The following is a 14,814-nucleotide window of genomic DNA, read 5'->3' as shown; positions in this document are numbered from 1 at the left end:
CTTCTTTCTATCCTTTCTCTTCTTTCTATATTTCTCTTCTTTCTATCTTTCTCTTCTTTCTATATTTCTCTTCTTTCTATCTTTCTCTTCTTTCTATCCTTTCTCTTCTTTCTATCTTTCTCTTCTTTCTTTCTCTTCTTTCTATCCTTTCTATCTTTCTCTTCTTTCTATCTTTCTCTTCTTTCTATCCTTTCTCTTCTTTCTATCTTTCTCTTCTTTCTATCTTTCTCTTCTTTCTTTCTCTTCTTTCGATCCTTTCTCTTCTTTCTATCTTTCTCTTCTTTCTTTCTCTTCTTTCTATATTTCTCTTCTTTCTATCCTTTCTCTTCTTTCTATCCTTTCTCTTCTTTCCATCTTTCTCTTCTTTCTATATTTCTCTTCTTTCTATCCTTTCTCTTCTTTCTATCCTTTCTCTTCTTTCTATCTTTCTCTTCTTTCTTTCTCTTCTTTCTATCTTTCTCTTCTTTCTATCCTTTCTCTTCTTTCTATATTTCTCTTCTTTCTATCTTTCTCTTCTTTCTATCCTTTCTCTTCTTTCTTTCTCTTCTTTCTTTCTCTTCTTTCTATCCTTTCTATCTTTCTCTTCTTTCTTTCTCTTCTTTCTATCCTTTCTCTTCTTTCTATATTTCTCTTCTTTCTATCCTTTCTCTTCTTTCTATCCTTTCTCTTCTTTCCATCTTTCTCTTCTTTCTATATTTCTCTTCTTTCTATCCTTTCTCTTCTTTCTATCCTTTCTCTTCTTTCTATCTTTCTCTTCTTTCTATCCTTTCTCTTCTTTCTATCCTTTCTCTTCTTTCTATCTTTCTCTTCTTTCTATCTTTCTCTTCTTTCTTTCTCTTCTTTCGATCCTTTCTCTTCTTTCTATCTTTCTCTTCTTTCTTTCTCTTCTTTCTATCCTTTCTCTTCTTTCTATATTTCTCTTCTTTCTATCCTTTCTCTTCTTTCTATCCTTTCTCTTCTTTCCATCTTTCTCTTCTTTCTATATTTCTCTTCTTTCTATCCTTTCTCTTCTTTCTATCCTTTCTCTTCTTTCTATCTTTCTCTTCTTTCTATCCTTTCTCTTCTTTCTATCCTTTCTCTTCTTTCCATCTTTCTCTTCTTTCTATCTTTCTCTTCTTTCTATCCTTTCTCTTCTTTCTATATTTCTCTTCTTTCTATCTTTCTCTTCTTTCTATCCTTTCTCTTCTTTCTTTCTCTTCTTTCTTTCTCTTCTTTCTATCCTTTCTATCTTTCTCTTCTTTCTTTCTCTTCTTTCTATCCTTTCTCTTCTTTCTATATTTCTCTTCTTTCTATCCTTTCTCTTCTTTCTATCCTTTCTCTTCTTTCCATCTTTCTCTTCTTTCTATATTTCTCTTCTTTCTATCCTTTCTCTTCTTTCTATCCTTTCTCTTCTTTCTATCTTTCTCTTCTTTCTATCCTTTCTCTTCTTTCTATCCTTTCTCTTCTTTCTATCTTTCTCTTCTTTCTATCTTTCTCTTCTTTCTATCCTTTCTCTTCTTTCTATATTTCTCTTCTTTCTATCCTTTCTCTTCTTTCTATCTTTCTCTTCTTTCTATCCTTTCTCTTCTTTCTTTCTCTTCTTTCTATCCTTTCTCTTCTTTCTATCTTTCTCTTCTTTCTATCCTTTCTCTTCTTTCTATCTTTCTCTTCTTTCTATCCTTTCTCTTCTTTCTATCTTTCTCTTCTTTCTTTCTCTTCTTTCTATCCTTTCTCTTCTTTCTATCTTTCTCTTCTTCCTTTCTCTTCTTTCTATCCTTTCTCTTCTTTCTATCTTTCTCTTCTTTCTCTCCTTTCTGTTGTTTGGCAGAAGTTCTGTAGTCCCACTTGGAAAAAAACCTCTCTCCCCTCCAGATTCCCCAAGCTCACCTTTTCAAACCTGGTCAATGGGGAAGCCTGATTCCTTCAACTACTCGTGTTCGTAACTTAACAGCTGCAGGGATTCACTTAACAACGGCAGCAAGAAAGGTTGTAAAATGGAGCAAAACTCACTTAGCAACTGTCTCGCTTAGCAACAGAAATTTTGGGCTTCGTTGTGGTCGTAAGTCGAGGACTATCTGTACTTATTACAACATTTAAAGAACAGTAGCATAAAAGAAATAAAAAAAAAAGATGTAAAGAGACTTGGTAGATAAAGAATAAAATGCCGCTAAATGAACAAAGTGTTTGCAAATACCACCAAATTTGAATTTCCTTATCTCATGAATTGATTATTGAAATGTAAAGAACTCGGTTTCCTGCGGCATTTTATTTATTTTTATTTATTTTATTTGTTTTAATTTGTATACCGCCCTTCTCCAGCAGGACTCACGGCGGTGAACAGCCAGAATAAAACAGAACATACAAAATTTAAAAACAGTTTAAAAATAATTAAATATTTTTGGCTATAATTTAAAACAAACCCAATTAAAATCAATTAAAATTAACCAAAACTATGGGATCAAGCCAGCCCGGCTAGGTGAAATAAATAAGTTTTCAGGGCCCGACGAAAAGTCCAGAGGTCTGATATTGTACGTATCTCTGGGTTTTAGCTAGAAATCTCTAGTTATTAATATTATAAGAACATTTGTATTTGTCTAGGCAGTTGATAGTTGCTTGCATTTATACTTGCATTGGGTTCTGTTAATCTGGATTAAATGTTAATATCTATTGCTAGTCCATGTACGTTATGCCATACACTAAATAAATAAATAATTTTTTTTAAAAAAAAAATTTATTTGATTTATATGCCGCCCTTCTCCGGAGACTCAGGGCAGCTTACAATGCGTTAAGCAATAGCCTTCATACTTTTGTATATTTATAGAAAGTCAGTTTATTGCCCCCACAAACTGGGTCCTCATTTCATCTACCTTAGAAAGGATGGAAGGCTGAGTCAACCTTGATCCTTGGAGAGATTCGAACTTACAGTAATTGCAGGCAGCTGTGTTAATAACAGGTTTAATAACAGGGTGCATTAAACCACTGTACTACCAAGGCTCCTTGGTAACACTACTATTGGTACAGGTAGTCCTCGACTTATGCCCACATTGGAGCCCGACATTTCTGTTGCTAAAGTGAGACATTCGTTAAATGAGTTTTGCCCCCATTTTACGACCTTTCTTGCCATAGTTCTTAAGCAAATCACTGCAGTCGTTAAGTTAGTCACGCGGTTGTTAAGTGAATCCGGCTTCCCCATTGTCTTTGCTTGTCAGAAGGGGAATCACCTGGGACGCTGCAACCGTCATAAATATGAGTCAGTTGACAAGCGTCTGAACTTTGATCACCTGACCCACGGGGATATTGCAATGATGATAGTGTGGGGAAAAAAACCAATGTAAGTCACTTTTTTCAGTGATGCTGTAACTTCGAATGGTCGTTAAATGAACTGTTGTAAGTAGAGGACTACCACCTATTCCTTTAAAAGGAAAAGAAATAGAAAGGAAATGGGGGGGGAGGAGGGGAATTGAAAAAAAGAAAAGAAAAAGGTTGATTAAAGGTAAAGGTTACCCATGGATCAATTTCACCCCTGAGCAGAGTTTTAAACCTGGGTCTCTCCAGTTTAATCTCGGCCCTTAATGTGAAGAGAAGGGCTGCTGGATTAACAACCCCAATATCCAAGTGGATTCAGGGACAAGAGTTAATGAAGAATTAATTAAGGGAGGGTTTGAACATCTCAAGGAGCCTTATTACACTTAGCTCTGAGATGTCATCCGAACCAGGATAAAGTGATTAAGATGGAGAATGTTGGCCACGTTATCAAGCCATGCTTTGTGTTAGATTTAGAGCGTCTAAATCAGTGTTTCTCAACCTTGGTAGCTTGAAGATGGGTGGACTTCAACTCCCAGAATCCCCAGCCAGCGCTGCTGGCTGGGGGATTCTGGGAGTTGAAGTCCACCCATCTTCAAGCTTCCAAGGTTGAGAAACACTGCTCTAAATCATCGTGTACGTCTGAAGGAGGCTCAATCCGCACTTACATTTTTTTTAAAAAATTTTTTGATTTATATGCCGTCCTTCTCTGGAGACTGAGGGCTGCTTACAGTGCGTTAAGCAATAGCCTTCATACTTTTGTATATTTATACAAAGTCAGTTTATTGCCCCCACAATCAGGGTCCTCATTTTACCTACCTTAGAAAGGATGGAAGGCTGAGTCAACCTTGAGCCTGGCGAGATTCAATCTTACTTTAATTGCAGACAGCTGGTGTTAAATTACAGAGCTCTGTCTGTTGAGCTATCCAGGCTCCATTGTGCTTTCCAGCGCTCTCTCGGGCAGCTTCTCCATCTTCATCCCGCTCAGAGGAAATCCATTCATCCCAACGGGAAGTCTTCTTGCCCCGCCTGAAGGAGGACTCCGCTTGGCAGGCTAGTGCCAGGCTCCCCTCGGCTGGACGACCGCGGGGCCCCCGGAGCCCCCACGGAAGGCAGGGCTGAGAAGGACGGAGGTCCGGGCGGGCAAAGGAGGCGGCGGCTCGTCCCCCTTCCAGCTATCCATTTCCTCTTCCAGCTTCTATATGACAGAATAACAGAGTTGGAAGGGGCTTGGAGGTCTTCTAGTCCAACCCCCTGCTCAAGCAGGAAATCCTATACCAGTGATGGCTAATCTTTTTGCCATCACGTGCCAGGAGGGGGGGCGCACATGGCCACACCCATAATTCTATGCGCCATGTGTGTGCGCGCGTGCGACCCCTCCCCCAGCTCCTGGCACGCGATGGCCCGGTAGGCCTGTTTTTCTTTCTCACCTGGCTCCAGGGCCTCTCTAGGAGTCTGGGGAGGGTGAAAACGGCCTTCCCCATCTCCCTGGAGGACCTCCAGAGGACGAAAACGGCCCATTTGATAACTTCTGGTGGGACCATTTTCGGGCCGTTTTCGGCCTGTGTAGGACATCCCGGGGGGGTGGAGAAGGCCGTTTTTGCCCTCCCCAGACTCCTAGAGAGGCCCTGGAGCAGGTCAGAAAGAAGCGCCGGAGCTGAGCTCTCATGCCCACTGATATGGCTATGTGTGCCACCTGTGGCAGGCGTGCCATAGGTTCGCCATCACGGTCCTATACCATTTCAGACAAATGGTTGTCCAATCTCTTCTTAAAATCCTCCTGTGTTGGAGCACCCACAACCTCTGGTGGCAAGTCGTTCCATTGATGAATTGTTCTGTCAGGAAATTTCTCCTTAGTTCTAGGTTGTTTCTCCCCTCGATTAGTTTCCATCCGTTGCTTCTTGTCCTGCCTTGCCCTCGGGTGCTTTGGAGAATAGCTGTTCTGCCCCAGCTATGGATCCCAAAGAACACAGCACGCACAAAGTTTGTACAAAACTTAATTTACTAAAATAACTCAGTCTTTTTCAAAACAAAGGCTGTTAATAAACTTTCTTAACAGCCTACAAGAAGCCAAAGATAAAGTAATCACAATCTTACTAAGGTTGACAGAAAGCCCAGAAGCAATTTGCAGAGAATCCAGACGCGAAGGAGAATGAACTAAAGTTGTTCCCTGCAAATTGCTTCAGTTAGCGTTCCTCCTTAAATAGGCTAAGGGAGTGGCCAATTAGCCCCCAGCCTTACTCTCGAGGAGACCTCCTCCTGAGGAGACACTCCTGCCTTTTGGCAGCTCTGCGCGCCCGTGCATCGAGAAGAGGCTTCTCCTCTTCGTCCTCTTCACTTAAGGGAGCTTCTGGAAGTGCTGAAGGCCCTGGCTGAATCCCCACCTCTGGCACCACATCTTCTCCAGCCTCCTCATTGTCTGACTCGAGTGCTAGCTGCACAAGCTGCTGGCACAACACCACACCAGCCTCCTCACTGTCAGAATCAGCTACAATCCTCACAGGCCGCTGACGGGCCACAACAATAGCTTGACCTGCTCTTCTTTCTGGCCGCCCCTCAAACTTTGGAACACTGCTATCATGTCACCCCCTAATTCTCCTTTTTGACCCCACTAGAATTCCCAATTCCAGAAACCATTCTTTGTTTAAGCCTCCAGTCCCTTAATAGCAAGAAGACTTATACAGTAGTGGCCAAAATTGTGGAAACCTTTTGGGAAAAGTGCATTTTCTAAAAACTAGCTAATAACACCCCCTTTTTTATGGGGAGTAGTACCATAAAATTATTTAATCAAATTAAATATTTAATCATTTTTTACGACTTTTCTTGCCACCTTTGTTAAGTGAATCGCTGCAGTTGTTAAATTAGTAACACGGTTGTTAAATGAATATGGTTTCCCCATGAACATTGCTCGTCAGAAGGTCGCAAAAGAGGAACACATGATCCCGGGACACTGCAACCGTCATAACTGTGAGTCAGTTGCCAAGCATCCGAATGTAAATCACATGACTATGGGGATGCTGCAACGGTCATAAGTGTGAAAAATGATCATAAGTCACTTTTTTCAGTGCCGTTGTAACTTTAAAGGGTCACTAAGCAAACTGTTGCAAGTCGAGGACTACGTGTACTTAAAACAGTTAGTGAATGTTGAAAGGTACAACAGTATTGAAAAGAACGACCTATGACCGATTTACACATTTACGACCATTGCCGCCTCCCCATGATCACGTGATCAAAATTCAGAACCCTGGGCTACCGGCTCATATTTACGACGGTTGCAGTGTCCTGGAGTCACATGATCCCCCCCTTTTGTGACCTTCTGACGAGCAAAGTCATTGGGGAAGCTGGATTCACTCAACAACCGTCTTACCAACTTAACAGCCGCAGTGATTCACTTAACCACTGTGGCAAGAAAAGTTGTAAAATGGGGCAAAACTAAACAAGCGTCTCGCTTAACAACAGACATTTTGGGCTTGTCGTAAATCGAGGACTTGCTGTAATGCGGTTGCTAGAATTCTCGCACCCTCTCCTCTCCCTCTTAGTAGGTCTTGCTAAGCAGTTCCTGCGTAGCTCGTGCACTCTGTGCGAAAGTCAGAGAACAGAGCGTTTCCAAGGCAGTCCTACGTCTCCTGCCTTGAAAGAAAGAATCGTGGATCAGCGATCGATGCAACAATTAAATGCAGTCACTTCCAATAAAGTCAGGATCTCGTTGCAGAACGATCCGGCAAGACCAGATAAAAATATCTGTCAGTGCTTGGAGATTGAAGCATATTTCTCCTTTAATTTTTTTTTAAAAAAAAAATCTGCTTCAGTTATTGAACAGCTTAAAAAAAATCTACATGGAGTGCTCTAATTTCTAAAAGTTTAGGAAAAATATTTTTTATTTATAGAGGATATCCATCCATCCGTCCATCATCCATTCATTATCTATCTATCTATCTATCTATCTATCTATCTATCTATCTATCTTATCTATCTTATCTATCTATCTTTCAATCTATACCTACCTACCTATCTATCTAAGATATATATGTATGTATGTATATTTATATCCTTCCTTCTATCCTCCCTCTTTCTTTCTTTTTCTTTCTTTCTTTCTTTACTTCCTTCCTCCCTCCCTCCTTTCTTCCTTCCTTCCTTCCTTCTTTCCTTCCTTCCTTCCACCCTCCCTCCTTTCTTACTTTCTTACTTTCCTTCCTTCCTTCTTCCCTTCCTTCCTTCCACCTTCCTTCCTTCCTTTCTTTCTTTCTTTCTTTCTTTCTTTCTTTCCTTCCTTCCACCCTCCCTCCCTCTTTCCTTCCTCCCTCCCTCCCGCCTTCCTTTCTTTCTTTCTTTCTTTCTTTCTTTCTTTCTTTCTTTCTTTCTTTCTAGTAGGGCCACAGTTAAACCCAGAATTTCTTTTCCTAAGAGAGACAGTTGTTAAGTGAGTTTTGCCCGCATTTGATCACCTTTCTGGCCCCAGTTGTTAAGTGAATCACTGCAGCTGTTAAATTAATTAATGAATTCTTGTTAAATTAATCCATTTCCCCATTGACTTTGCTTGTCAGAAGGTCGCAAAAGGGGATCACGTGATCCCCAGGGCACTGCAATAGGAGTCACTTGCCAAGTGTCTGAATTTTTGATCCCGTGACCCTGGGGAGGCTGCAATGGTTGTGTGAACAATGGCCATAAGTCACTTCTATCAGTGCCGACGTAACTTTGAACGGTCACTAAAAAAACCTGTTCTAAGTCGAGAACTACCTGTACGAAGACGACCATAGAGACAGACTGCATCTACTGTCAGTAAAATGTGACTTTAGGACAAGAAAATAAGAGAAAAAAGCTTGTTTGTCCTACTTTGATTCTTTTTTTTATGGCTTTTAAGATTCTGCTCTTAACAACCTATAGCAATAAAGTCGAATTCTAGTATTTTTGGTAGCCTTTATATCCTGACCTGGCCTGTCCTACCTTGCAGGGCTGACATTCTGTTCCTGATTGCTTCTCTCCCCCTTACAGATGAGCTCTGTGCCTGGAGCGAAGAAGAATGCAGGAACTTCGAACATGGATTCCGGGTGCATGGAAAAAACTTCCACCTTATTCAAGCCAACAAGGTAATTTTAAAGTCACCCACTTTCAAAACCAGCCAGGTACCTGTAATGTCCTCTGGGAATCCTAAGCAGGATTGTGGCTCCATTGCAAAGGTGCAGAGGAAAAGTCTAGGTGGCAGGAGGCTGACTCCCCTTCTTACCTTCTTGCAGGGCCTGGCAAGTTTGGGCATCATGATGACAATTTAGAGACCAGAGGTCAGCAACCCGCAGCTCTGGAGCCGCATGTGGCTCTTTCATCCCTCTGCTGTGGCTCCCTGTCGCCAGTCGGCTTCACAATTGATAGGGTTTTCGGTTAGGACAGGTAGAAGAAAAAGGACGCCGTGCTAGGAGGAGACTCTATGGTTGTGGAACTGGACCTCCGGTCGGCTCCAGAATTGAATGGGGGGCTTCCGGTTAGGACCTTTGTGGCTCTTTGAGTGTTTAAGGTTGCCGACCCCTGATTTAGACGAAGGTTGCCCAACCTTGGCAAGTTTAAGACTTGTGGCCTTCAACTCCCAGAATTCCCCAGTCAGCCATGGACTCAAACTTTCCGCTACCGGTTCTCCGAACTGCTCTAACTTTCCACTACCGGTTCTCCGAACTGCTCTAACTTTCCGCTACCGGTTCTCCGAACTGCTCTAACTTTCCGCTACCGGTTCTCCAGAACCTGCTGGATTTCACCCCTGCCCTATACCATTTCAGACAAGTGGCTGTCCCGTCTTTTCAAATAACGCTTCACCTTTTTACCGGTTTTTGTAGGTCCGGACCAGGTCGGTAGGTGAATGCGTGGAATACTATTACATATGGAAGAAATCGGAGCGGTACGACTACTTCACCCAACAGACGCGGTTTGGAAGGAAGAAGTACGTCCTACCTCCTGAAGCCACTTGCTGGCTAGAGAGTAATGTCTGGTGCCACTGGCCGTAGTTGGCGAAGCATTGAATCCCCATGGAATTGCGCCCAGAGCTTTTGACCCTAATCCTTAGGTGGCTTGAGTCCAGAAATCTGCATATGGGCATTTGAAAGCTGGAAATTAACACACCCACACCCTTGGTAAAGTCAGAATTTGGTAGAATACAGGTAGCCCTTGACTTACAACCATCCGTTTAGTGACCTTTTAAAGTTACTAAACGGGAGGGAGGGAGAGAGGGAGGGAAGGAAAGATAGGAGGAAGGAAGGAGTAGGAGGGAAGAAGGAAGGAAAGGAGGGAGGAAAGAAAAGAAAAAGAAAGAGAAAGGAAAGGAAAGGAGTATGAGGGAAGAGAGGGAGGGAGGGAAGGAAAGAATAGGAGGAAGGAAGGAGTAGGAGGGAAGAAGGAAGGAAAGGAGGGAGGAAAGAAAAAAAAAGAAAAAGAAAGAAGGAAAGGAAAGGAAAGGAGTATGAAGGGAGGGAGGGAGGGAGGGAAGGAAAGATAGGAGGAAGGAAGGAGTAGGAGGGAAGAAGGAAGGAAAGGAGGGAGGAAAGAAAAGAAAAAAAGAGAAAGGAAAGGAAAGGAGTATGAGGGAAGAGAGGGAGGGAGGGAAGGAAAGAATAGGAGGAAGGAAGGAGTAGGAGGGAAGAAGGAAGGAAAGGAGGGAGGAAAGAAAAAAAAAGAAAAAAAGAAAGAAAGAAGGAAAGGAAAGGAGTATGAGGGAAGGGAGGGAGGGAAGGAAGGAGTAGGAGGGAAAAAGGAAGGAAAGGAGGGAGGAAAGAAAAAAAGAAAAGAAAAAGAAAGAAAGGAAAGGAAAGGAGTATGAGGGAAGAGAGGGAGGGAGGGAGGGAGGGAAGGAAAGAATAGGAGGAAGGAAGGAGTAGGAGGGAAGAAGGAAGGAAAGGAGGGAGGAAAGAAGGAAGGAATATGAGGGGAGAAGGGAGGGAGGGAGGAAAGGAAGGAAGGAAGGAAGGAAGGAAGGACGGACGGACCATGGTGGCACAGTAGTGAGAGTGCACTATTGCAGGGTGGCTCTGCCCACTGCCAGGAGTTCGATCCTCACCAGCTCAAGGTTGGCTCAGCCTTCCACCCTTCCGAGGTCAGTAGAATGAGGACCCAGGTTGTTGGGGGGCAAGAGGATGACTCTATAAACCGCTTAGAGAGGGCTGTAAAAGCACTGTGAAGCGGTATATAAGTCTAAGCACTGCTGTGATTTGCATTTGATTTCTAATTTCCAATTGACCTCATGCCAGACAGAGACAGCCAAAGGACAAGGATGTGGGGGCATCAAATGGCCATAGATGGAAATTTTTAATCTTTGGTTTAATCCTACAAAGTCTCCTAGGATTGCAGAGTGTGGAAGACTCTGAAAACTGCAGGTAGTCCTCGACTTACAACGCTTCGTTTAGTGACCATTCAAAGTCTACAGCGGCACTGAAAAAAGTGACTTACGACCGTCTTTCACAGTTATGATCTTCGCAGCAGAGGCACAATAACATGATCTAAATCCAGATGCTTGGCAGCTGGATCGTATTTATGACGGTCTCTGCAATCCCTTTTTACGGACCTTCTGTCAAGTAAAATCAACGGGGGAAGCCAGATTCACTTAACCACCGTGTTACTAACTTATTATTAACTGCAGTGATTCACTTAACAACTGTGGCAAGAAAGGTCGTAAAATGGGGCAAAGCTCGCTTCATTGATGTCTCACTTAACAACATAAATTTGGGGCGAGTCAATTGTGGTCGTAAGTCGAGAACTACCTGAAGACTGCTTTGTTCATATGGAAAAACCACCGACATGTTTGCCCCTCTTTTGTCTCCTTCCGTCTCTCCCAACTCCGTAGGGATTACGTGGATAACTTTTTAGATGGCGGGGAAGTGGAAAGCGCCAGCCGCGCGCGAAGCTCTCCGCCCATTGCGTCGGCCGCTGGCTGCCTGGACTCCTGTTTCAATCCGGATCATTTAACAATGGAGACGGCAGGTACGTTTTTACAAGGTTTGCACGTCTTCTCGATCCCAGTAAACGGGGTTGGTTAGTCCTGCGTGTGGATGCATCCAGCTCTGTCTCCCTAACTCTAAGCAGAGGAAATGGTGGGGACCGGCTGCACGTGCGTTTAAATATTTTTTGGGGAGGGCTTATTTTCGGGAAAACACTGTAGCTATATATATATCTATATCTATATATATCTATATATCTATATCTATATCTATCTATATCTATCTATCTATCTATCTATCTATCTATATATATATATATATATATATATATATATTTGTTTTCTCAGGTTTTCGCGGGTGTTTGTATGTAGGTCTTTGGTTATTCGGGTCTTCTCCCACGTAAAATTGGAAGTGTCTTGGCGACGTTTCGACGAAGTCTCATTCGTCATCTTCAGGCTGGTGTTCTCTACATTTTCTTACTTCTTCGTAGGGTTTATGTGTGTTTTTCTTCTAGCCAGGTTTTCCCTACGTAACCTACAAAAAACACATAAACCCTACGAAGAAGTAAGAAAATTGATACTGTACCTTTACAGGGAGGATACATAAGATATGGGTATGGCCTACTGAAGAAAGCAAACGAGCTAGAAATGGATCTATTTAGGTCTCCCACCTAGCAGTTAGAGCTTGCTAGCTGTTAGAAAGGAAAAAAGCCCAGAACCGAGTAGATGTGATTCTACTGAGCTGGAGCTACAAAAAACCTTGGTTACGTAGGGAAAACCTGGCTAGAAGAAAAACACACATAAACCCTATGAAGAAGTAAGAAAATTGATACTGTACCTTTACAGGGAGGATACATAAGATATGGGTGTGGCCTATTGAAGAAAGCAAACGAGCTAGAAATGGATCTATTTAGGTCTCCCACCTAGCAGTTAGAGCTTGCTAGCTGTTAGAAAGGAAAAAAGCCCAGAACCAAGTAAAACCTGGCTAGAAGAAAAACATATATATATATATATATAAACTTCCAATGTTGGGGCATTTACAACTTCTGGAGGCAAGTTGTTCCACTGATTACTTGTCCTCACTGTCAGGAAATTTCTCCTTAGTTCTTGGTTGAATATATTAGTTTCCATCCATTGCTTCTTGTTCGGTCTTCAGTTGCTTTGGAAAATTTAGGAGCCTTGGTGGTGCAGCGGACTAAGTGCTGTTATGTAGCACTTAGCTGCCTGCAATTAGTCCAAGTTCAAATCTCACCAGGCTCAAGTTTGACTCAGCCTTCCATCCTTCCAAGGTAGGTAAATTGAGGAGCTGGATTGTGGGGGCAATCAGCTGACTTTGTAGAAACACCGCTTATGGGGGGCCAAAGCCCTAATAAGCAGGTATATACAAAAGAATGAAGGCTATTGCTATAAGTGCATTGTAAGCTGCTCTAAGTCTTCGGAGAAGGGCGGCATATAAATTGAACTAATAAATAAATAAATAAATAATAAAATAGGTTGACACCCCACCCACCCCTCTTCCTCTTGGCAGCCTCTTAGATATTGAAACACTGCTATCATGTCACCCCAGTTCTTCTTTTCACTACACTAGATAACCCAGTTCCTGCAACTGTCCTTCAAATGTTTCAGTCTCCAGGCCCTTAACCATCTTGGTTGCTCTTCTCTGCACTCTTTCTAGAGTCTCAACATCTTTTTTACATCATGGTGACCAAAATTGGATGCAGAATTCCAAGTGTGGCCTTACCAAGGCATTATAAAGCAGTATTAACACTTCACGTGATCTTGATTCTATCCCTCTGTTAATGCAACCTAGGACTGTGTTGGCTTTTTTGGCTGCTGCAACACACTGCTGGCTCATATTTAAGTGATTGTATACCAGGAGTCCGAGATTCCTCTCACAGTTACTACTGTTGAGACGTTTCAGGGAAAGGGACAAGAATTGTGTTCTCCATCTCCGACCCAAAGGACTGTTAATGTGGTCCCGCAGATAACTTGGCCCAGTGCCATATCTATATTGCTTAACTACCAGACCGAAAAAGCTTAAGGTAGTTTATGAAATGCAAGTTAATGAGTGGTATTGAATGAATTGGGATTTTTCCCCTCCTCCTTACACCCCCAATCCCCTGCAGATCCATTGAGCATTGAAAGCGCAGCCTGCAGTCTCGGCAGCACCAGTGAATCCGGGCATGGCTACGAGTGCAGCACGCCTTCAGAAACAAACTGTTCCTTTGACCCCCCCGAGGAGGTGCCCCCCGCCAGCCGTGTCCCAACGTACCTTCAGCACCCACCAAATCCCTCCGAAGCCGGATTCTACCAGATGGCTGCGACGGACAAGCAGGAAGAGCCCTTGCAGTGCTCGGGAGAAGCTATCACCGTGGACTTCACCCCACTCCCCGAGAGCGTCACGGAAAGGTTACCTTTAATTTCCAGCCACGCGGGACTGGAGGGAGATCCAGAGACGTTGGTGGCCCCTGCGCAAGTGTCCTTAGCTGTCCCCGATTTCAGCCTCCTGGGTCTTGGAGAAGTCAATAGCCTCCTGACCACTCCACAATCCTGTCCGGCACCCGTAGCCCATTCAGACTCAGTGTCTCAGTGACAGCGGCCATCAAGAGGTCTTTTATAGGCCAGGAGCTGACTCGTATTCTGGGGGAGACGAGGGGACGAGAGATCAGAAATCTTGGCTCGATGATGATCTTTTCCTGGTCCTCGGTGACAAACCTGCTGCTTCTCCCCTTCCGAAATCCGAGGAGCGCCGGTTCCCCGCCAGCCAACCCCACCCCTGGCAGTTCCAGTGTCTCTCCAGCAAAACCAAACACCTCCGTCACAATCTCCTGTGCACCTATCGCAGGAGCTGGCCGAAGGGAACTGTGACCCCCATGGGGTCATCACGGACGGGGACCCCCTCAAAGCCATGCGGGACAGACCGAGTCTTCCCCCCCACCCGCCGTCTCCACATTCAGCCAAACCCCTCAGATTGCCAGGGGAAGGCGCTTTGGCCCCAGAACGGACACTCTGCAGGGAGGAAGGCTGGCCGCGAGCACTTTGAAGAGGGAGGGGGCTGGACGGGGGTAGAATGCAAGGTTTCCTGGAGCGCGGGAACTAGGCGTAAAAATGCATCGGGTTCCTAATCACCGGAGCAAAATAGGGTAGAGAATACCTGAATTTTAGTTTCATCAATGTCAGGACTGGTACCTCCCGCTAGTTCAGGTCTTTTCCGTACACCTGATTCGGTGTGGGTGGGTGAGAGCGTCCGAGTGTGTTGCTATACATGCGCACACGGGCACGTGCGTACGTGGGACGACTTGTTGCCAAATTTTGTGACCCTGTGTGGTTAGAGCGAGTGGAAACCCTGTTGGGTCCTGTTTTCTCCTCCCTGTGACCTCTATCTGGTGGGGAGGGGGGGACTTCCTCGAAGTCAGGTGCAGAAAACAGTCCGGGGGGGGGCACGTCTCTCTGATCCTCATGTTTCTCAACCCTGGCAACTTCAACTCCCAGAATTCCCAAGCTGGCTTTTTGTGGACTTCAACTCCCAGAATTCCCCCAGACATCCATGCTGGCTGAGGAATTCTGGGAGTTGAAGTTCACCCATCTTAAAAGTTGCCCTAGTTCAGGAACACTGCCCT

General features: G+C 43.9%; 1 protein-coding gene across 1 annotated transcript in view; it reads left to right on the top strand.

Annotated features, from left to right (window-relative positions):
• The window catches only part of MIER2 (MIER family member 2), a 65,530-nt gene extending 51,150 nt beyond the window's left edge, over positions 1–14,380 (top strand). The window contains exons 10-13 of the mRNA XM_060688559.2: positions 8,275–8,369; positions 9,105–9,208; positions 11,102–11,238; positions 13,321–14,380. Coding sequence (XP_060544542.2) covers positions 8,275–8,369; positions 9,105–9,208; positions 11,102–11,238; positions 13,321–13,787 — 803 coding nt within the window. The 3' untranslated portion in view covers positions 13,788–14,380. The remainder of the gene's footprint in view (positions 1–8,274; positions 8,370–9,104; positions 9,209–11,101; positions 11,239–13,320) is intronic.
• Positions 14,381–14,814: the final 434 nt, after the last annotated feature.

The sequence above is a fragment of the Pantherophis guttatus genome, chromosome 1 (assembly GCF_059756535.1).
Source record: "Pantherophis guttatus breed Tessera chromosome 1, ASM5975653v1, whole genome shotgun sequence".
In the NCBI taxonomy this organism is placed as follows: domain Eukaryota; kingdom Metazoa; phylum Chordata; class Lepidosauria; order Squamata; family Colubridae; genus Pantherophis; species Pantherophis guttatus.
The sequence above is the reverse complement of the archived record's forward strand: the minus strand, read 5'-3'. Positions and strand labels throughout refer to the sequence as shown.